The 23,407-nt window shown below is 33.9% G+C and overlaps 1 protein-coding gene across 1 annotated transcript in view; it reads left to right on the top strand.

The window, feature by feature from the left end:
- The window catches only part of LOC150082936 (lysosomal phospholipase A and acyltransferase-like), a 55,431-nt gene extending 44,086 nt beyond the window's left edge, over positions 1–11,345 (top strand). The window contains exons 6-7 of the mRNA XM_090376921.1: positions 2,909–3,203; positions 10,687–11,345. Of these exons, the coding sequence (XP_090233047.1) occupies positions 2,909–3,203; positions 10,687–10,903 (512 nt within the window). The 3' untranslated portion in view covers positions 10,904–11,345. The remainder of the gene's footprint in view (positions 1–2,908; positions 3,204–10,686) is intronic.
- The last annotated feature ends 12,062 nt before the right edge of the window (positions 11,346–23,407 follow it).

The raw sequence follows: 23,407 nt of genomic DNA, 5'->3' as shown, positions 1-23,407 counted from the left end.
TTTATTTATTTATTGCATTCATATTATGTATAGAGTAAAAGGTTTTTGTATTATTTGTTACCCTCTTCCCTCCCCCATTTTTTGTCTTTAAACTGTAGTCTGAAAACATTAACTAATGCACCCTAATTTTCCTTTCTGTATTCTTGATTTTATAATTTCTGAAAGTTCATATTTGTACTCCTTACTATAGCAAAGTAAAAGATGAATTTGTTAGAATAATTAAACATGCAGGCTTGCAGAAGATGTCATAACTATTGAATTACCTCATCAAATAACCTTACAGACCTTATCAGATTATTGGACTGTCTGCTCACAGTATTCAAATTTGCAACATTATCTATTCAACAGTGGATTAGATTGAAGAGGAAGTAAGAGTCTGTGCTGAGAACATAAGTACTTCAAGCCTATTGATATTATCAGAAAAGAAATTCAATTTCTCCTTTGATGTTACTTCATAGTGAGTACTAGACAATATAATAAGCTTTGTCATAGGTCCACATGATACAGCACTCGTAGCTGTCATATGTATCACGGTTATCCCAAGAGTAATGTATACTACACTTATGCTCCTCAGTCCGTATTGCTGTATGAATGAAATTTATTTGGATAACAATTTGCGGCTTAACCTCAACATTGTTGTGCTTTAAACAGAGTTTGTGCACCAGCTGTTAAAAATGGAGGATTATATTTTTTAAGGTCAGTTAAAAATTTAAAATTAAAGATCTTTTATAAAAATTGAAACTCTACTTAGTCATGCAGTGACACAAATATATGAATTGTTGCGGGAAATGTGTGGAGTCAGCAGTAGATCATAACGCGATTTCACAGTTTTCTTGAAGGTTTCATCATGGTCAAACCAGTATTGAAGACAAGCAAAACTGAAGTTGACTGAGCACATCTACAGAAAACACATTGGCAGTCACTATTACCACCATTTTGAAGGAGAGACATATGACCTGTGAAGAAATAGTCAATGCATGTGTATTACTGAAATCATTTGTTCTCCAAATTTTAATTGAGGTGTTACGAAAACAAAAGGTTGCCACCTAATGGTTGGCAACTTTTCTGTCAGATAACCAACTAGCAAAGCATAAATTGCAATGCAGTTACTTTCACTTTGCAACAAGAAAGTGAAGAATTTAAAATACATTTTTTTTTCTCCATTGATGAGACATGAACATGTGACTTTGAACCTGAATTGAAGTCACAGTGAGTTCAGCAGAAGCATCCATCCCTTCCCCTCTGAATGTTGCCAGAAACAATCAAATATGAAACAGATTATGAATAAATTATTGCTACTGATCAAGTGCCACTTGGAAGATCAGAAATTGGAAACTACTATGCAATATTTGTTTCTCAGAAATTATCTGAAAATTCATCAGAAGTAGCCATAGGTTTTAGAAGCTGGTGTGCATTTTACTTCATAACATTGCAAGCCCTCATATATCACACAGTCTGTACAACTTGTTTCCACTGATTGCAAGTGGGAAGCATTACCTCACTCTCATTATAATCCTGATATGAGTTTTTGTGATTGCAGTCGTGGACAGATTTCTGTCCTTAGTGTTGAGTGCAGCCATGACCCAATTCACCACACAGCTAAACTTCAGCAGACAGTTATAAATGGCATTAAAAAATTACCTGAATGTTGGGAAATAGTCATGTGTGAAGGAGGCTACATTGAAGGTTTTTAATATAAATTATGTTATGAAATAATTTAATTTTAAATTGACTCCTTTTTGTGCATTAATCTGGGAAAACCCTCATATCAAAACATTGGGTTAGAAGATCAGAAATTGGAGACTACTATGCAATATTTGCTTCTCAGAAATTATCTGAAAATTCATCAGAAGTAGCCATAGGTTTTGGAAGCTGGTGTGCATTTTACTTCATAACATTGCAAGCCCTCATATATCACACAGCCTGTACATATATCACACAGCCTGTACAGCTTGTTTCCACTGATTGCAAGTGGGAAGCATTACCTCACTCCCATATGAGGTAATGCTTCCCACTTGCAAACCATGTGACCACAAAATATAGTTAACAATATCTGAATATTCAGATAACAATATTCAGTTATCTGAATTCAGAACAATATCGGAATATTGTTATCTGAATAATGTTATCTGAATTCAGAACAATATCTGAATATTGTTAATGCTGACTGATGTTCAAGGCTATAGTTCCTTATTTTATTCATAGGATCTCTGATTTAGTGATAATCTTCAGAATTCTTTCATGAACTAGGTAGAAATTTGTTGAGGGCTGGATCTGGTCTATGGTTGTACTTTGAGCACCTCTATACTCCTGGATTAACTTTGTGTCATTTGCAAAGAAAGTTTGAAAAAATCCCAAATTCTGCATTTTTGTTTAAATTACACTAGTCAAGTGGTTAATGTGGGAAGTGCACTAGTACATGCATTTGAGAAGACCATGATTACAAAACCATATGAACACAAAATATAGTTAAGAATATCATTGTCAAATGATTAGCTATCATGCCAGATCAGGTAGACTTTAGGCAACTTCATCAGAGAAAAGTTTTGAGGTTTATTTAACTTGCATTCTCTTCCCTCTACCATTGTTGTCACTTAATAAAGGCTAAAGGTGGGTGATAAATAGTTTGGAATCCTCAAAGGATTCCAAACTATTTATCAAAGGAACCCTATTTCCTTTGAGGAAAAATAATTCCTCAAAGGAAATAGTCTTCCTTTGAGGAATTATTTCTTGTATATTAAAATAATCCATACTAAATGGATGAATTCGCATGTCATTTAATTTATAGACTGTACTTAGATGTATGATAGATTGAGCTGCTTTTTTATTAACTTACACAATTTCACCTGTATATCTTTAAGAAGCATAATGTACTGCCATCTGTAATTTGTATTGGTTTTAATTATAGGTGAAAATCTTGGTGTTATTGTAATCAATCCTTTGACTGTAAGAGCAGAGCAACGTAGTTGTCCTAGCTTGGCCTATGTGACACCTTCTGATAAATTTTGGACCAGGGATGAAGTGTTATTGAGCACTCCTAAACGGAATTATACAGTTGCTGATTACTCTGAATTTTTCCAAGACATTAATTTTTTAGATGGTTGGGAGATGTGGAAGGATACAAATAATTTGACACGTGATCTTATCGCACCACAAATAGAGATTCATTGTTTGTATGGGACTGATGTTAAAACTATTGAAAGGTAAGAGAAAATGAATATAATTATGAGCAGTTATCTTTTTACTTTAATTCTTTCCTATATTTAATGTCTAATTCCTTGTAGGTATGTTTTCATCCATAGGAAAACCATTTTATTTCTTAGTCTTAAAGTTACTATTACTCCTCAACAAAAAGGAGAGAATACAACATGAATCTCTCTCAGGAAACTCAATTTTTTTTTATTGGTGCAGCATAAGCCTCAGGCTTCCTTGCACCATATGGCTAATAATAAAAATAATAATACTGGTTGGGAAAACTTTGAAAGTTTTTAAGTATGAAAGAGGGGGGAAAAAAATATCTGTCCTACTAGTGCAGTGCCAACAAAAATTCTGATTTCACTAGTTTTTATTTTTGTTATTTATTTTTTGATAGTGGTTGCCTTATTTTGATGAGACACTGAATTGGCTTCATTCATACTAATTGACAATTGTTATGAAGAATTAAATACTATATTTAGTTCCTGAAGTGATCATGTATTCAACCTTTTGTGTTCATAAAACAGATATTCTAGGAATATGCTACAGGTTACCTTTCCCAATTATGTGGTTATGTTCACTATCAGCAGTGAAAAATTAGGAATGTGCATTTTGGTAATAAATTATATGCAGTTTAATACTGAAGTGGGAGACAAACAGTAAAATTTTGTTAAGAAAGGGGAGTTAAAACTTTTTTTTTTTTTTTCCAACCCATTCAAATGGCAATTGTTAGCGTTTTTTCTGAAACATTTACATTGTTCAGATCATTAAGTGGCTGCAAATAAATGGTTTGAAACACTTGATGCCATCATTTGCAGATCTTTACACAAAAAAAGAAGTTAATCTAGGTGAACCACTGTAATTGCCCTGCCCCAGTTTATGGGATCATTCAAAAATTATGCATTTTGGTTTTTGACCATTTTATTCCCTATCCAAAGAATAGGATGAGAAATAAAAATGGTAACTAGAAATTGCAACCAAAATCTATTAATACAGTATTCATTTAAGAATTCTATCCCATAATACTTTCCAACACTGTTCCAGTCTTTCAAGTCAATAACTAGAATAGAACAGTAATTATTTTGTACAAAAATTATCTTCCCTTTTATTTTTATTCTGAAACTCAGTTATACATTTAGTGATGATTGATTATTCCAAACAGTGGAATTTTGTTAAGAAAGGGGAAGTAAAGAATTTTTAAAAAAATTTTTTTAGCATTATTCATGGCAGAAAGCCTGACAATTTCACAGTACCTTGCTATAACAAGCATGAACCGTTTCTTCTGTAGTTTCAGCAAGTTTCTCAGAACATTGGCAGTTATTTATAAAAAGAATTTTCAATAAGAAACCCAAAGTTCTTGCAGAATTTGCAAAGAAGCTACAAAATTGAAATTGATTTGACAAAAAGACTCATTTATTGCAAGAGACAACACAAATACTAATTTTAGTGGACAACATGTAATGAACAGTATTAAAACTAGCATGAATACTTGGAAGGTCTACATCTTATGGTTGGTTTGGTTATTTTTCTGAGCTTACTGACTACTGTAGTCGTAGTGTAGCAAATTCATATGATGCTTTCATGATCTTTATCATGTGTATTGTCTGTACATCCAAAATGCTTCCTCATAGGGAAGGCCCTTTAAGTATTCTTTACTGATGTCAAGTTAATTGTGAAAGTGTTTTCTCACTTCTGCATCTATACTTTGAGAATAGTCATAATTTTATTTTTTTTACCCTTAATCTAAGAAGAATATTTGTATATCAAAATGCAAGGTGCATGCTTGTATCAGATAGACTTAAGATTTCATTTCAGAGAAATGAAAGCAGTCTCTTACTTTTGAAGATTGTTGCTCTTGTTAATTAACACATTTGAGAGGATCCTCTGTGTACAATGTCCTGAAATATTTCTTGTAAATATTTTTCAGTGATCTATTTATTTCTGAATTTGATTTATAGTCTGGGTACTTTCAACAAATAAATCTTAAAAATTGAAGGGGGAAAGTGTTATTGGAGTACTGTCCATTACATAAGAGACTAGTGATATATGAAGAAAGGCTAAATGCAATTTTTGCCTCCAAGTGTAAAAGTTATGCTTTTTAAAGATGACATTTCTTTGTCCATGGCAAAGAGTTTCTGGCCAAAAGTAGAGTACTTTTATTAGACACTGAGTTTCTCTTGCAAACCCTTAATAATTTTGTATGGATGTTATTTACCACAGTTTGGTGTGGAAACATCTTGTAGAGACCAACACTAACTTGCAGTTAATTAAAAGTGAGTGGGTGATATATTTGGTTGCTGTCAGTAGACCATTTTGATGCAGAAGTTAGAGAGCCAAGAAAGAATAAAAATTGATTCGGCAGGAACTGTTTTTTTAATATTTACTTAAATTTTAGTTGTAATATAAATTTTCCAAAATAAAAGTTAGCATTTATTAATTTTGTCTTTTATCATTCTTTCTTCCCTTTCAAAATGATATGAGTAGAGAAATACATTTAGAGATCAAAATATTAATACATAATATTAATTTTACAATTTATACTACTTTATCTTGTTTATATTTTTATTAATTAAGAAAATATTTCTTATCTCACACTTTTTTCTTCTCCCCCCCCCCCCTCATAATTTACATATCCTGTATTTTATTGAAGATTTCCTTTACATGTTCCATACTCAAAAATGTTTGTATCACTATCTAGCTTAGACCTGTATGTAAAGTTACCTTCTAGTCCAAGAAACAATGTAAAACATTGACAACAAAATACTAAGTTAAAGCAGAAGCATAAAATTAAAGGTGACCCATCAAAAAAATTTCAATAATTCTTTCATTGGTTATTGTGACAAAATATTGGTAGATAAATCAGATTCATTAAGAATAAGATCTAAGTGAATACCTCCCAGAACAATCTGTGTAAAAATTGAAAATGGCTTCATCATTTAACAGTTACTTCAGCAGATGGCATTACCTATTATAAATCACCGAAATAAGACACAGTTAAGGAGGGACTAAAAAAAAAAAAAAAAAACTGTCTCAAACCAGTTTACCTGGTCTTTAAAGAATGGAATGCCCAAATTAGAATGAAGAATCCTTTGTGGTTGGTGTAGTGGGTGTAATCATAGTCCTCCTATACCGTTTGGGAAAAGATCAGGTTTGAATCCTGTCTTAATAAGAGGAACTTTTATTATCTTTTTTTTTTCACGGTAGAGTTGGTTGGGCCCAGTCAAGGGTTGCATTGTTTTATCTCCCAGAAACTGAGAGATAAAACAATGCAACCCTTGTCTCTTTTCATCCAGCAAAGAGACAAAACAATCGTGAATAGATGCAGTTACAAACATAGTGAGGTCTTAATAGCCTTAGTTTCTTTCTGTATGCTTAACACACACACACACACACGCTTACCTACCTGCCTGGAATGAGGGTCAGAATTATTAGTTCTGCTGGAATCAGGAAAAGTTAGGTTGTCTAATCAGAGACTCTGTTTAGGTTAAGACCAGCCCATTTAAAGTCGGCTGGTACTTCAGTGGTGAGACTCATTTTCTCCCAAAACAATTTTATGGTACTTAGGAAATATATTTAATTTTTAAATCTTACTGTGAAATTGCAGGAATTACATAGTTTTTCCCTGTGTTAATTATTTTTGTGCCACAATGTGAAACTCATGCTTTTAATAAATTCATATATTGCATATTATATATTAATGAGGTTTTTATACATTGTATTGTAAAAATTATTTTTTTCTCCCTATTTACTGTTTATGTATTCTAGTTTTCAGTCATTCAGATATGTTTATGTATTAAATGAAAGTCTACCTGCAATAGTAATTTGATAAAAAAGAAAAGTGTACAAACATAAATATTTAGGATAGCATTAGTTGAAAATTTGCGCTATTACCTAAGTTTGTCGGAAAAAATTTATTGTTTTCATAGAAGAGCAGTCTGTGAATAAAGAGAATTGACAACTAGAAATCACTTAATTGTAGACATAGTGAAGGCAAATGGTATAAAATGCTAGGAAATTTAATTTTACAGTTAGCCACATCCTCAGGTTTGTAGTCCAAGTAATACAGCACCATATGTGAAGTTTTATCAGGATCACTAGTCTTGCAACCAAAGTACCAAAGAATATTCACATATAGTAGATTTTCTTCCTTTGAGTTTTTTTTTGTTATTGTGCGAAACTTCTGAATCTGGGAAAACTTTCATCGCACTCAGGCTGCTTTTGATAAGAAGCATGACCCCACCACCGCTCAACTGCCCTACCCTTTCTAAATACTTTTTAAATATCATACTGAAGCTCATCATCCCCTATCTCCGTGTGGCATTATGTTTCCGTAAGCCCTATTATGTCAGCATTACTTGTCCTAACCAGTGGTTCGAATTCACTCATTTTATTGACAGTATTTCTGACATTACTGTATAAACAATTAAGATCTAGTGTTCTTGTATAGTTAACCACCCTGAAACATCCCTTGAAGTTATTTAAGCTTGCTTCCCTGGCATTAGCTACCCGCTCATTTGAAACCTTTCTGTCCTCAGAACATCTTGCTAATATGATCCGTTGTAGTAACAAACAAGAACTCTTGAGGTATATGCAAGCGTTACTTTGACCAATATCATCAGATAAACTCTTGTATATTATTACCCATATCCCCCCCCCCCAAACTAGCAGTTCCCTGAGTCCTTAAGGTGTCCTCATAATACTGGCAAAAACCCTTGCACCACCTTTATTTAAATGTATCCTGTCTCTACAAAACAGATTCCTTCTACCTTCAAGTCTTGAGTTTAATCCACAAGGCTTTTCAACATATAATCCCTCTTATCAGGCCTGGGCAGAATTGCAGACGCAGACATCCTAACCTAATTCACGGCATTTCTTCAGCATGGTCGTATTTGTCTAACAAATCATCAGATTGTGTGTGGTTAATATCATTAGTCCCCACACAAATACTAATATTTCTTTACACCTCTTAAAATCGGACAGTCTGTTGGTGACATCATTAATTGTTGCTCCCAGCAGACATACCCTGATTCTAGGCTACCTATCCTTATTACAAAAAATATTTCCCATTTCCCTGACAATTGTCTCCCAATAGAACTAGTCCTTTTCAAATGATGTGAAATTTTAAGAATTATTTTTTGAAATCTACACAATTAAAAAAAAAGAAGAAATTGACTGCAAACAGTCTATATATATTAGTGGAGGTAAAAATCATGTTAGCCAGTATTATTAGAGGGACAGAAAAATTACTTTTTTTTTTGTCTGTGTTATATAAGCTTGCATCCTATGCTACTACTAACTAATACTACTATGTATTAAATTTTTTAAATTAAAAGCCCTTTGACAACTACTTTTTACTTTGTTGCCATTTCTGATTAAAATGAGTGTGAATTATATTCTTATATAATTATATTTCTGTGGAAATGTTTCCCAGAAATGCAGCCTTCTTTTCCTCCACTTTTTGTGAAACGTTTTAGAAAGAGCTTTTGAGTAGTTAAGGTGCTATTTTATTCAGCAAATTTCAGAATTCATTAAAAATGCTATCACATCTCACCAAATGTACAACTCTCTATAAACAGACCTCTGTCACTTCTAAGGCAGAGCTCTCCAACCTGCAAGCAATGTGCACCCCGTTCACATTATATGACCTGCAACCAGGTAGGCAGTCGTAATTGTTATGCATACCCCAAATTTAAATTTAACATGTAAGAAATTTATAATTTCACACTGACATTTGAAAATATTCATTTTTAGTAATACCTTTATATTGTATACTTATGGGGAGAAGGGGTTGTTATTGTCAAATGTCCATTAAATCAAATTTACCCCCATTATACCCAGCATAAATGACAATTTAGTGTGTGTGTGTGTGTGTGTGTGTGTGTGTGTGTAATAAAGTTATACAATAAAAACCAAGCTTTTATTTACCTTGACTTCATTGAGTGATACATAAATCTCATTTATCATGATCATAAAAACTTTATTCAGAGTTGGAGCTTAGAAAGTTGTATAGTGGTGAATCTTCAGGACAGACTGCTTAAGCTTATCCTTGCTTTTTACTACATTTGACACATTGATTTCTCACACCATACTACTTGTATTTGTATGAAACAGATACACCAGATCTGACTTATCTAACAGTTTTAATTTCTCAATAATACTTAGATGCACAGGTTTTTTACTGTTTTTTTTTTTTTTTTTTGGTTTTTTAAGGTTATTATGACATGCTGTAAGTGAGGTTATAGTAAAGAAATAAGGCTCAGACAAGTGCATAATGATATAATAGTCTGCATATTCATAAGGCGTCTCCGTAGCCAGGTGGGCAGAAGCAGCAGTGCGCAGCACACACTTCTTGATTAGACCGGTGTTCGAGCCCGGGACCACCAAATACGGAGGATGCGGAAAGGTCAAGGAATGACCACCGCATATCCCTGAAGCAATATGGCCTTAGTTGCTAATGCTCCTAAAAACCAAATAACAAACAAACAAACAGCATATTCATAAACAGATTGAGATGCTTTGCTGGTGACTGCTGTGACTTTTCCTCTTCTGAACGTAATCAGAATATACTCCTGTCAGTCAAATATTTTTGCCCATAAATTGCAGATTTACAGTATTCAGTTTTTCTGTATTGCTTTCTTATGATATTTTTATTATGATTAGTATTATAAATATCATAAATATCTTATGATATTTATAATACTAATCATAATACTAATGATTAGTTTATAATAATTGTTAGATTTTTCTTATTTAATAAAATGTAAAAAAATAAAATAAATTCTGTTTTAAAAAAATGTGCAATTAGTAGTAAGGAACTGTTCTTACAGCCAGTTTCTTGTGAAAATGAAAACCCTTGTGGCCTGTAATCTTCGGCTTTTTATTTATTTATTTATTTATTTTTTGGTCCTTAGCCAAAAAACATTGGATATGCCTTATATAAGGAACAAGTAGATAGATGAAAATCCACTAATTTGAAGAAGCATTTAACTATAATTAGTAAATAATTGCAGCATTTCCAGATGCTAGAGACCAAAGATGAGAAAATTGTATATTGTATTGTTTAAAAATTCTTTTCAGAGTTCATCAGCATGATTACTTTTATTTATTATTTATTTTATTTTATTATTATTTTTTTTTTTTTTCATAGTGGTATGAATTCTTATTGAGTTAAACTAATATTTTTCTTACAATGGTATTTCTTAAATTGAAACATTTTTACATAAAGAGGCATAGTAAATTGGCAGAGGGTGGGAAGTGATTTTTGTATATCAACATTTTTGTGTGGTTAATATTAGATAGTAATACTCAACACTAAAATGCACATTTCAGCATTGACTACTATGTAATATCAACTAAAGTAAATTGGTAACATACAATATTGAAATCTATTTGCACTAATAAGACACTTTTATAGAACTAAATTTAAAATTAATTATAAAGTAGTGAAAAAATAATTAATATTAATTTAATTTTTTTGTAAATATTTTACAGAATAGTTTATGAAAAAGACTTTCCAGATACTCAGCCGACTCTAATATATGGTGACGGTGATGGCACAGTAAACCTCAGAAGTCTTGAAGGTTGCTTACTGTGGAAGAAACAACAAAAACAAAATATATACAACAAAGTATTTCCAAAAGTTGACCATATGGGTATTTTAGCTGATTCAGATGTTTTGCAGTATATCAAAACTTTAGCTCTAGGATGACAATTTTTTTTATAAAAGTTCCTAATGAATAATCTTATTTATGATTAATTTAAGTGGACTGGTGTAAAATCAGAAATTCATTATTGTGAATTTACATTTGCAATTTTGAAAGAAAAGCTACCTCTTCTTGCAAAGAAGATGTGATGTTTATATGTATGAATCTGCTTTTAAGATTTCTTTTTTTAGTTTACTTTTTGTTTGTGGGAATGTCAAGGTTTGTGTAACCTTTCTGTTTGGGGGGAGAGCAAATGCAGGTATATTTTATTTATGCTTTATGAATTATGGAAAAAACATCTATGCATGCTTTATTAAGTTTTGAAATATTATTTTTGTGGATGTAATGATTTATTTCAATCCAGTTAATTTAGATTTGCTTTATGTAGGGTAAAAATGGCTGTGAAAAGATAGTTTAATAACTTTATTCTGTAATGATATTTAATCATTGGAATTACCTTTGCAGAAAAATTTATATTATTAAAGGTAGTATCATATTCAGGAAAAATTACTTTACTTACTAATATCACTCTCTGCTGTGTAAAATGGCATAATGATAAAATGTTAGAAGGCATTTGTTTTTATTACCTTTACCAATATTAATTAAAATAAATTTTCATTTGCTTTCATTTAAATAATATATTGAACATATCGTCTATTAGCAGTGATGTAAGGGGTTTCTTGAAAATTGTAAAAATTTTTAAGAAACATTTTTTAAATCTTTACTCTTTTCACATTTTTATATTTCACTCTCATACTTGAACGTAAAATAAAATGTATAGATATAATTTTTTTTTTTTTCTTTAAGAGAATTCTTTTACATAAAAAAATGTAGAAAATCTTAATTATTCATAAATAATACAGTGTAAAAATATAATTGTAAATTAATGGATTTCATTACTTGATTTGCTCATTGTAGCTTTTAAAAATATGTATAGAGATAATACAGTTCAAATGAGATATATACTTGTACTAGCAGTTTATTAACTGTGATTCAAAGTAGTGCCTTTATTCTTCTAAAAATTAAAAAAAAAATTTTACCTGTAATTTAAAATGTGTATGCACATCAGTTTTACACATATGTATATAAACATAATCAGCTCATTACTATACATTTTGAGTAAAGTGATGTACCAGATACTTAGAATGTCTAATAGATAAATGCTATCTCTTCCAGAGTTGCTATTTTTGTCTAATTTAATATATCTCTGCTTCTACATTAGCAGCATATTTTCAAATAAGTAGCACCAAATTACTTAATCATTGTGTAATATAATATAATAACATACCATTTGTTAATTGTTAATAGTCAGTAAGTGTCAAGGTTCTCATTTGAATGAGAAATGTATGATCTAGATTCTCATCTGTGATAAAATTTAAAATAAAATTAATTTTTAAATTACTTGCAAAATTTATTATAATTATCCATTAAGAAGCTCTCAAGTCTTGTTAACCAATTGTGAATATTTTTCCACTTCAAGTGAAATAATATGATATATGTTGTCAAGAAGGTTTAGGTAATTTACTGAGAGATTTAATCAAGCAAATTAACTAAAATGTTCATACTGTTATCAAAAGAACCTTATTTTGGGAAATTGAGAGATCTGTTTGTGAAATAGCTGATACATTGAATACCAGTGTTTGAGGTGCACATCCCATCAGTTGTGATAAACATAACTCCAATAGTTAGTTTTTGACCAATAGAAATAAATTTGTTTGAATGCTTGCAAAAATCTTTTGAAATGCCTTCCACAGAAAATAATGAATTTCTTATTTATATTTTTACTGAGAACTGAATGGATTTGTCATTATGACTCAGAAGGAGTAGAAAGGAGATTAACCTAATCAGTGCACCCAAGAAAAAGTGAACCCATCACTCTACTCTGATGTAGCACATTCTTCTTTGTCTTTTTAGATCACTTATTATTTCACAGTAATAATAATAATATCTACTTCATGATAATAACCAAGTGGAAAGCAATAAAAAGCAGGATGGACACAAAGAATAGAGTTCTTCACGTAACAGAAATGCTTGCATGTTTGAAATGGTGGATTGAAAAAGATAGGAGGTTACTTTGAAAATTTATTTTAAGAAATATTTTTTCCATCTCATGTACTGTTTTTGTTTATCATGATCTTTCCATTATTTTTTTTGAATCATTCTTGTACAGCATACATATTTCAAAGTAGGGAATCAATTATATAAGTAACTCACTATTTTGAAATATACGTAAACAGTGCTCGAAATGGTGCACAACACCAGTCGGCGCCTTCATATCCAGGTGGGCAGGAGCAGCAGTGCGTAGCACACGCTTCTTGATTAGACCGGGGTTCGAGCCCGTGACCACCAAATACGGAGGATGCAGAAAGGTCAGGGAATGACCACCACATATCCCCGGAGCAATATGGCCTTAGTTGCTAATGCTCCTAAAAACCCAATAATAACAACAACACCATCACCACCAGTCATTTAACACATTCTGCTTCCTGACTGTAAATATGTGGTTTTGGATTTTAATCCACTTGGAGGGGAAGCCACCCTACTTCTAGAACATTTTTTTTCTTCAAAATTGACAGAAGCAAATCTGGATATTTTTGTCAAGCAACCTTCACCAGATGCTGGTTAATTAGCCATAGTGAGAAAGCCCAAAAATGTTTCTGCCCTTTCCAGTCCAGATTGATTTGATCCTGGTTCAAAACCATCAGCAGAAAAAGTTAATCTCAAAGCATTGTGGTTGTTACACTGCCCAGAAAGCTTCCAAAATGTTGAGATGCCAATTAATCACATTTTAAATGTCAGATGAGAACAGGTATGTGCACTTGGATATACTTTGAAAAAAAAAAAAAAAAATCTTGTTTCCATTGCTAAATATTTATTTGCATCCCAATTGTTAATATTTTCCAGTTGAAGCACTGCATGTAACCTTTCATTAAGTTTTATTAAGAAATAAAATAAAATTCTGTACCATGTACATAATGTGTTCTGCCGCTAGCATATTTAACTTGTTTTACATTTGAGTCATCAGCAGGCGTTAAAAACATTTTAATTTTCATATATTAATAAAATTCGTGGATGTAACAATGTTTTTATTTTATTATTAATAATTACCTATTGGTTATTGAAAGTATTGGTCTGTGATGACTAAAGCAGGATATATAATTTTTACATTGAAGAGATTTTAGTTCATGACTAAATACACCATGCATGTAGTATTTATCGAAAGATCTGATGACATGTCCAAGTTTTCATAAATGTGCAGAACTCTTTTTCCAGCCTCAGAGTTTAATACTAAAGAAAAAAAATTGTCATTCAATCTGAGAACACCAGGTGACTTGAAACCAGATGTGTTTTTGAATTAATGCATTTCCCAGTTTCTAAAAGTTTTTTTTTTTTTTTTTTTTTTTTTTGTATCTTAAAAAATTAATATTTCTGTTTATAAATTCCTTAGATTTTCAATGATATGCTATATGTCAACATTATCCTGTTTATTACGTGAGAAAATTTCCTTGATCACATGTTCATATTTTCCACTATCCTGGAAAAACTACTGCAGTTTTCAGAGGTTTGAAAGTTTTTCCTCTGGTATATAGCTAAGATGAAGTTCCGTGCCAAATTTCATTAAATTTGGTCCAGTAGAAGATAAATTAAACGAATAAATTTTCGTAAAGCTTTTTGCATGATGGCTTTTTGTTACAAAATTTTTGGAATAGCGCCATTAAAATTTTTTAACGTCAAAACTGAATTATGTACCATTTGTGAGGTTTCCCACCCACATATACTAATGACTTCTTAGCCTGTTTTCCCTAAGAAAATGGGGTGCTCCTCATTTCTACTCATAGAATGAGTTATGATGTGATTATTAATAATATGCAATTTCTTTCCAAGTTTTTGGAAGTCTGGATTTGAGGTGATGAAGCCATCCATGCACTCCTTTGTCTTACGGTCCATCTTTCGGGCTATGCAACCATACTTTAGCATTGTTGAAAAAAAGGGAGTAGTATCCCTATTATGTATTTATGTATAAATACATAATAGGTATGTATATATATACATATGTATTTATGGGGGGGTACTTTTCTTTAATATTAAAGATCCCTATGTGTTATCCCACTTAGAAGTTATGTGAGATAACATTTTGCCGATGTCGTGGTACTTTGTTGCTGAGCCCTTCATCACTGTTTCAAATATACCATGCCAACTTTGCATGACCCTCAGTTTTTCCACGTAATTGAAAGATGTTTTTTTCGTGCCCACTAGTGCTAGTTATGTAAAGTGTGTTCGTGTCAAACGGCATCAGAGGTTTCCCACATCTCTGGGTAATATACATTGTCATGTGAAACAGTATGCTGTTGAGGCCAGAGTTGCGATGATTATTGAACCTACTAATGTGGAAGCTAGCTTAATTAATCCTTGGATGCTATCAAAGAGCTGTGGGTGCTTGTCGTGCCTAGCCTAGTTTAACAGACATACTCTAGAAATAATTGCTTGTTTGGGGGGGGGAGAATCCTAATAGTTATTCTTAGATAGCTATATATTGCTATTTCGCAGATACCTGCACCAATGAGTTAGCAGGGCTTATTGTAAGCATCATCCCCCCTATATATTTTTCAGTGGTTTCCAAGGCTATAGTAGATAAATCCAGTAGTTATTCTTAGACAGCTATTCCTATTTTGCAGGTACCTGCACCAGTGAGTTGGGACTTTTGTAAGTAGTAAGTATTGTTCTTTTGTTTCATAATTGTCAGTAGCTTTCAAAGCTAGAGTGGTCACCTGGTCTTATCTGTTATTTTACTGATGAGGCTGGAAATATATTATTATTATTTTTTTTTTTTATGAAAATCCCAAACACGAAAGGTATCAAAACCTTAGTACCGTGCATGGGTTGAAGGAGAAGTATGGGGAGAGGGGGATGCCGGAAACTTTGCTCTAGAGACTAAACATGGGTTTCACCACTTTGGGCCTCCAATAAGCAAAGTGGTGGTATTTCACCGATTGATGAAAGTCATCTACCACCTTCCAAACCTTCAGTAGTAATAAATCATTACTTTCTCAACGGTATGCTGCAGTTTGTGTACCTTCTGGTATGACTTAGTGCCGGACATGTTTAATAATTCTGATCCCTTGATCTCCCTCTTGGAGTCATTGCATACTTCTACAATGTATTTTTATTAGATAGTATGAACCAGAGCTGTAATGCTCAATACATTCTACGTTGATATCAATATTTGTAAAATAATAAGAGAAGTTTTTTTTTTTTTTTTTTTTATGAGAACCCCAAACACGAGAGGTATTATAACCTTTAATACTGTGCTTGGGTTGGAGGTTGAGAAGACGAAAGAAGATATTTGTTGATATTGGACTTGAACTTCTGTAGATTGTAATTTTCAGGAAATACGTATGAAGGAAGGTTGTTCCAGAAAACGGCAGTTGAATGAATAAATGAGGAAGCTGAAAAGTTGGTTCTGTGGGTTTGAAGTTGGACAGTAAATGGATGTTGGCTGGTGGCGGCACGTGTTCGGACTGTTTTGAAAGAGAGAGCGGGAATTATAGAAGCCAATTCAGAAGAACAGTGCCCATGGAAGTATCTGTAGAAGAGGCATGCAGCAGAAACAGTGCGTCTATGAGAAAGCGAGTGGAGAGACTGTTAGAGATGAATCATTAATTAACCTAACTGCCCTCTTCTGAATGGAATCAAGAAGCCTGAGAGAGGTTTTGGGGGCACCACCCCAGATGTGGGAACAATATTCCATGGCAGGGTGGATTTGCGATTTATACAGAGTGAGCAGCTGTTTGGGAGAAAAGTAATGCCGAGAGCGAAAGAGAAAACCAAGTTTTTTATATGCAGAGGAAGCAATATTTGTAATGTGCTTGTGCCAAGAGAGATTAGAAGTAAGGGTAATCCCCAAAAGAGATATATCATTTTGCCTAGAAATCGGAGTGTCACTAAAGATAAGCATAGGAGCAGAAGAATCCTTTTTGCGAGATATAAGACAAGATTGAGTTTTAGAAGGGTTGAAATCAACTAAGTTGTCTTTGCCCCACTGGAGAATTACCTGAAGATCGGCATTTAAGGAATTGGTAGCAGATTTTCGAGAACTTGAAGCTGATTGAGCTGGACAAGGTTTCTCAAAATGGAAAGTTGAATGCAATGTGCTATCATCGGCAAAACTATGGATAGGATTTCCAGTCAATGGAAGAAGGTCATTGATATACAAGAGGAAAAGAGTGGGGGGAAAGAACTGAACCTTGGGGGACACTGGCATTAGTGGAGAAGTTAGAAGACAGAGAGCCATCTACCATCACCCTCAGTGAGCGATCAGAGAAAACTGGATAACCAATTACTAAAAACAGTTGGCAAACCATAAGATGGAAGCTTGTTTAGAAGACCTTTATGCCAAACACGATCAAAAGCCTTTGAGATGTCAAGAGCAACTACTTGTGTTTCACCGAACCTTTCCATTGAATTAGTCCATAAATGGGTAACATAAGCCAGAATATCACCAGTGGATCTACACTGACGGAATCCATACTGGCGATCGTTGATCAGACGGAAGGTTTCTAGGTAGTTTAAGAGTTGGCGGTTAATTGATTTCTCTATTACTTTAGAAAGAGTAGAAGTAATTGCAATGGGACGATAATTGGATGGGAGGGATTTGTCACCCTTTTTAGGAACTGGCTGGATATGAGCAAATTTCCAAGCAGAAGGAAAAACACCTTTGGAATAAGAAAGTGAAAAAAGGCGGCAAAGAATAGGAGTAAGTTCAGGAGCACAGGTTTTGAGAACAAGTGGAGAAATACCATCAGGACCTGGAGCTTTCTTAGCATCAAGGTTCATCAAAATCCTTCTGATATCCTTTTGACGGAAGACCACAGGAGGCATTGAATGGAGCGTGTTAGGAATGGTGGGAGGTGTGTTTTACCAAGATCATTAATACATGAGCTCAAAGAAAAATGGGATGCTAGCAGGTCAGCTTTATCCTTGGCTGAAGTGACAACAGAACCATCTGGTTTGGACAGAGGTGGGAGCAGAGATGGGCAAAAGTTGCGGCCAATAGCTTTGGCAAGAGACCAGAATGCTCGGCTACCATTAGGGCAAGAAGCAAGTTTTCTACTCTTAGCCTGTTCAAACTCTAGTTTGGACTGATTAATAACTGCTTTACAATTGTTGCGAGCTTTGGTGTAGGCAGAAAATGAAACTGAGGAATTGGAAACAAGCCAATTACGATATGCAACGTTCTTCTCTTGGACAGCCTTAGCACATTTATTGGAAAACCAAGGTTTAGATAAAGGACGAGATTTTAAAGTGGACTGTGGAAATTATTCTTGCAGGATTCCATTCCTGCAAGAATAATTTCACTGACACCATCTGAGCAAACGTTGACGTCAGAAGTTTTGAAACAGTAATCAGACCACGGAAAAGAAGAAAAGAAGTCTCGCAGGTCATCCCATTTTGCATTCTTGTAATGCCAAACAACACGAGGTTGGGAATAGCCATGAGATAAAGGTTCCATTGCAGAAGAGGCAATCACCAAGTTGTGGTCTGAAGTGCCTAAAGGACCTCTCACTTCAACCTTGTACTTAGAAGGGTTGTTTGTGAGAAAAAGATCAAGCGTATTGGCTGTATGATTAGGATTGTCCGGTATTCTTGTAGGTAAATGAACAATCTGTGCTAGGTCATTAGTAATTGCAAAAGCCTCAGCATCTCGACCTGCTGGGTCGGTGTGATTAGAAAACGGAAGCCAGCTGGAGTTGTGAACGTTAAAATCACCAAGGAAAATTACCTCACTATTAGGAAAGTTGGACTGGAGAAAGTCAAGTTGCAAAGAGAGGAAGTCGAAGAGCTCCAAGTGATTTGTGGAGTTGGGAGAACGGTAGAGACAACAGATGAATTTTACACAATGAGGTAGAGAGATTTTAAGCCAGAGAAGATCAAAGAGAGGAGATTCCAAATTGCCAAGTCTCTGACAGGAAATATCAGAACGGACATATGCACAAGTACCACCTTTGAGGCGAAAGGACTCATACAGCAAATAATTTGGACATCTAAGATGAGCAGTAGTCGAATCAACTGATAACTGAGATTCAGTCAGAAAAAGTACATGGGGTTTGGAAGACTGCAAGTGGAAATGGACATCGTTGAGATTAGAATTGAGACCACGTATATTTGTGAAATGAATTAGGAAGTCCTTGGGAGGTTTAGATCTTTTCGCAGATAAGCTTGCTCTATTATTTTGACAATTCATGGTGTATTCAATAGTAAGAAAAAGTGGGTGGGACATGCTGTATGAAGTAATAAAATTTTTGGATAAGGCATACACATGGTAAGAACATACCCAGATCCTTGACATAACGTGGCCTCGACAATGCTCCCCGCATACACACTACTCGGACTCCCTCCAGTCACTATCTGGCAGAGTAGAGGTAGCAAGATTATACACTAGCTGATCCGGAAGCTTCCTAGAGAGTTACCAATAGGTTCAGTCCGGTGTACTAACTAGCGGCCGGCCTGCGAACACCGTTTTAGAGCTGTACCCTCGAAATGTAAGGAATATTGGATCTCGCCACGACATTCATCATAACCTCAAAAATCATCAATCATACTGCATGATGGAAGAGATAGGGAAGGGTTGGCCAGAACTTAGCTCTAGAGACTAAACATGGGTTCCACCACTTCAAGCCTCCAATAAGCAAAGTGGTGGTATTTCACCGGTTGATGAGAGTCAACTACCACCTAGTACTGCCTGGTAACATTGAGGGGCGGCGTTCCTCCATGTGGTGTGGGCGCCACACCTCGACCCCTGCTTACGTTGGTTCACACCTGGGTGGTCACCCACCATGTACTTGTGCATGAAGGTTATACCCAGGATTACTAACAGTCCCACCATCGTGAAGGTGCAAGCAGAGGATTTGGCTGTCATAGACCGTCCGGACTTCGCCGAAATTGGGTCCACTTTGACTTGAGTGTCACCCGAATATCAGTTCCATCAGCGTTTTAGACTCCCAGGTAGCAAGAACAGCTTGTCTGGCATATCTGAGAGGATGTCTGTGACAACCTCAAGGACCAGTTTACCTCAATATAGTACGTAGAACACTTCCATATAGAACACTCTCCAGAAATTAAAAACAGAAAAAATCGAAAAACTTACATTAGAGTAAAAAATAAAAATCAATTTTTGTTAAATTGATTTTTAATTATTTTTAAAATTATTTGTTACTCTAACGTAAGTTTTTCTATTTTGTTTTAATTTCTGGAGAGTATCATATGGAAGAGTTCTATGTACTATATTGAGTAAACTTCTCTTATTGTTTAACAAATATCTTTTTAGGTGTGGCCTATAAGTGAGACTCGAGCAAGTTTCTTCCTACTGCTATTTTACGTTATGATGAAGGAATGAGTTTAATGCGGTGCCAAATATTAAAGTTAACAGCTAAAATTTTATAGTTATACCAACTTGCTGAAATAAACTGGATTCTTCCTGTTTCTTTTCCAAAGCACTTTTTCAGTGGAGCAGATTTGTGAAGTAAAAACATCTGCTTGTTAAGTTTCCATTATTAACAAAGACTTATGAAATAAAGTTTTCCTGCATAAAGAATTGCATGTGCTATTGTAATGCAGGTTACAACAGATTATGTTCTTCATTGTGGGTTAATAAATGTACAGTGGGTGAAATGCAGACAGTTAAATACCAAAAACAATTTAATAGAATTAGTAATTGTTAAATCAATTAAAATATTTATATTTTTGGTCAAATATATGCCACTGAAATTAGTTTTAAAAGCCTTCCACCCAGTTTGCAGTAATATAAAAAGGTTATTCGATTAAACATGTAAGACTTCTTTAAAAAAAATAAATTCTGAAAAACTTTAAATGCTACCTTTGGCACTTAGGTATACCTCACTGTGTCACTGCATGTATCCTTTCCACTGTTCTTGGGGAATAACAGAAGACTAAAGTTCACTTATGGGTAGCAGGATGTCAAATGCCAAAATAAGTTGTCTCTAAATGTAGTAAGCAGCGAGAATGAGTATGAATATTATATTAAATTTTATATTATTTATTTATTTATTTTATCCCTGTGACAGGGGATAAAATAAATTATCCCCTGTTATGTATGACTTATTATTATTGGTCAAGGAGCTCTCAGACTTATCCTACAGCTGTTCAGTATTGCAGCTTTCTGGAGTTCTTTGTAGGTGTTCTCTGGGAGGCCTGTTTCTGATAGGCTCTTTGCCACCATACAGTGGGTTACATATGGTTTAGGATGGTTGTTACTTGTTCCAAATGCCACATCCCTTGTACATCTGGTTTAAGGTCTGTTATTATTATTATTTGACTGATGCAGAAAAAGTTCTGTCTTTCACAATTTGGCCTTACTAATACTAAATTGTAATGTTGGTAAAATTTGGGGCTCCCTATCACAGCTAGGGTCCAAGCCCACCCTCTTCTTTAACTGGGATTCTGTTTACTCTGAACTATAAGTAAATAGTATATGACAATATTTAGTTTATTTTCAGCTTGTCAAAAAAGAAAATGGTAATAAAGATAGATGCACTGAGTAAAAATAGATAATTTTGAGGGCACAAAGGGGGGAAAAATACTTGCTGAAATCAGCTTATGAACAAATATAAATAGTGGCAAAAGTGAAATACAAATTCTGAAACCAAATTTGTATTTTTTTTTTATAATCTTTTTCAAAATGGTAATTCATAAGGTGACAGAAGAGAAGTTTTGTATCAACAGATGCCCTTTCGTTTTTGCAATCAAAGACCCCCTTTACATTATTTTCAATGCAGCATATGTGCCTGCATTTTCTTTGTCCTTCAAACTATATTTGATTTAGAAATAGTCAGGTGTAACCAGACTGAGTAGGGAGCGGTTCGAAATTATGTCCTTTCACATATCGTTTCTTTTTATATCGACCATTGAATATTTAAACATTAATACATACTTTATATAAAAAGGATTTTATTTGTCATAAAATTTCTCTTGCACATTTTCTCAACAATTTTTACAAACAGCCGCTGTTCAGCTTTAAAGCGATGGAACGATGTGGGCGAGAGTTTTAACCCCTCTAGTTACGAACGGAATAATTTATTATAATTAGTTTATTTTGAATTTTAATTACCCGATTCGAATACGTTGTGGCACACTAAGATGAAATATGGTGTTTTTTATAGTTTTTTTTAAGAGTGCATACGTATATTTCCTAAGTATTCAATAGTGCTAGTTATTCCAGAAGGAGATAGCACAATCTAAGGTCAAGGTGCTACTGATTTGCACGTGTGCAAATAAAAAGAAAAAACTGGAAGTGATTAGTTTAGATTTCTATATTAGACTGGCAAGTCAAAAATGTATGTGCTAAAAACCACGGTGTTCGTTTGTTGTTTATTATTTATTTATTTATTACGAGTATTTATTTATTTGTTGACAATATGTAACTAATTTGCTTGTTCTTTGTCTAAGGTCAAAGAACAAATAAAACTATAAAATAAGAAAATTTTCATAGGCGGACTAGCCATAAGACACTGGGGAAACCCCGATGAGCAGGAGGTGGCTGGTGTTATTTTCAGTATTACATTCTGACCTCCGATACATTCTATTTGTTGACTAATATATGAAAACTAAATGCACAAAAAGCATGAGTAGATAATTCAATTATTTGTAATCCACCCCCCCCGCCGCGCGCACACTTCCTCACAATATGGCCATGAACAGTATAAGGCCATTGCAAGTTTTTCCCAGTAAGAAGTTTTGACTCAGCCGGCCTCTGTTTATAGGTAAAAGTGGATGGATGAAATATTATTCTTGAGTAGAATGCAGCCAGTTTATATTTATATATACACACACTGACTTCGAACTGGACCGGATTTAAATAGTGGTAGGACTTATGATCCCCGACGGTGCTGGGTTTTAAAGAGTTTACTGTAGTACAAATTTGAGTGTGTAGAACAGTGGTTCTCAAACAACTGAGATCTACGACCCTATCAAAAAAGTTCACGCATTCCTTCAAATTATTATTATCTATATGGTGCAAAGAAGCCTGAGGTTTGTGCTGCACCAACCAAAAAAAATCCCAGAGTTATCCTGAGAGAGAAGTAGAAGGGAATCATCAAGAAAGAGAAGAATGACAATATCAAGCTCAGGATCCTGGGTGTGCCAAGCCCATACCAAATGTGAGCCCCTCGGGTTAATATCAAAAAAGGTTTGCGTACCCCTATATATAACATGTACATATACAGTCGACCACTGTTTCGCGGATCCCCTCGAACTGGTCTGTGGACACCCCAGGGGTTTGGGTACCCCAGTATGGGAAACACTAGAGGAAAACATTTTTAGAAGCCCCGTAATTCACGGAATTAAGCTTCACTTTCAATGGCAAAAATGAATGATGATTAGTAAGTAGCCATTTACTATTAAGTAGATTCACAAAAACAAATACTGTATCTACCTTCGTCCTTTTATCTGTAGTTCTCAATGCGGTGTTCTTTCTAAAAATCCACTCTACAGAT

The sequence above is a fragment of the Mastigoproctus giganteus genome, chromosome 7 (assembly GCF_048544385.1).
Source record: "Mastigoproctus giganteus isolate SK-2022 chromosome 7, ASM4854438v1, whole genome shotgun sequence".
NCBI classification, from domain to species: domain Eukaryota; kingdom Metazoa; phylum Arthropoda; class Arachnida; order Uropygi; family Thelyphonidae; genus Mastigoproctus; species Mastigoproctus giganteus.
This window is presented reverse-complemented; position numbering and strand designations above follow the sequence as displayed.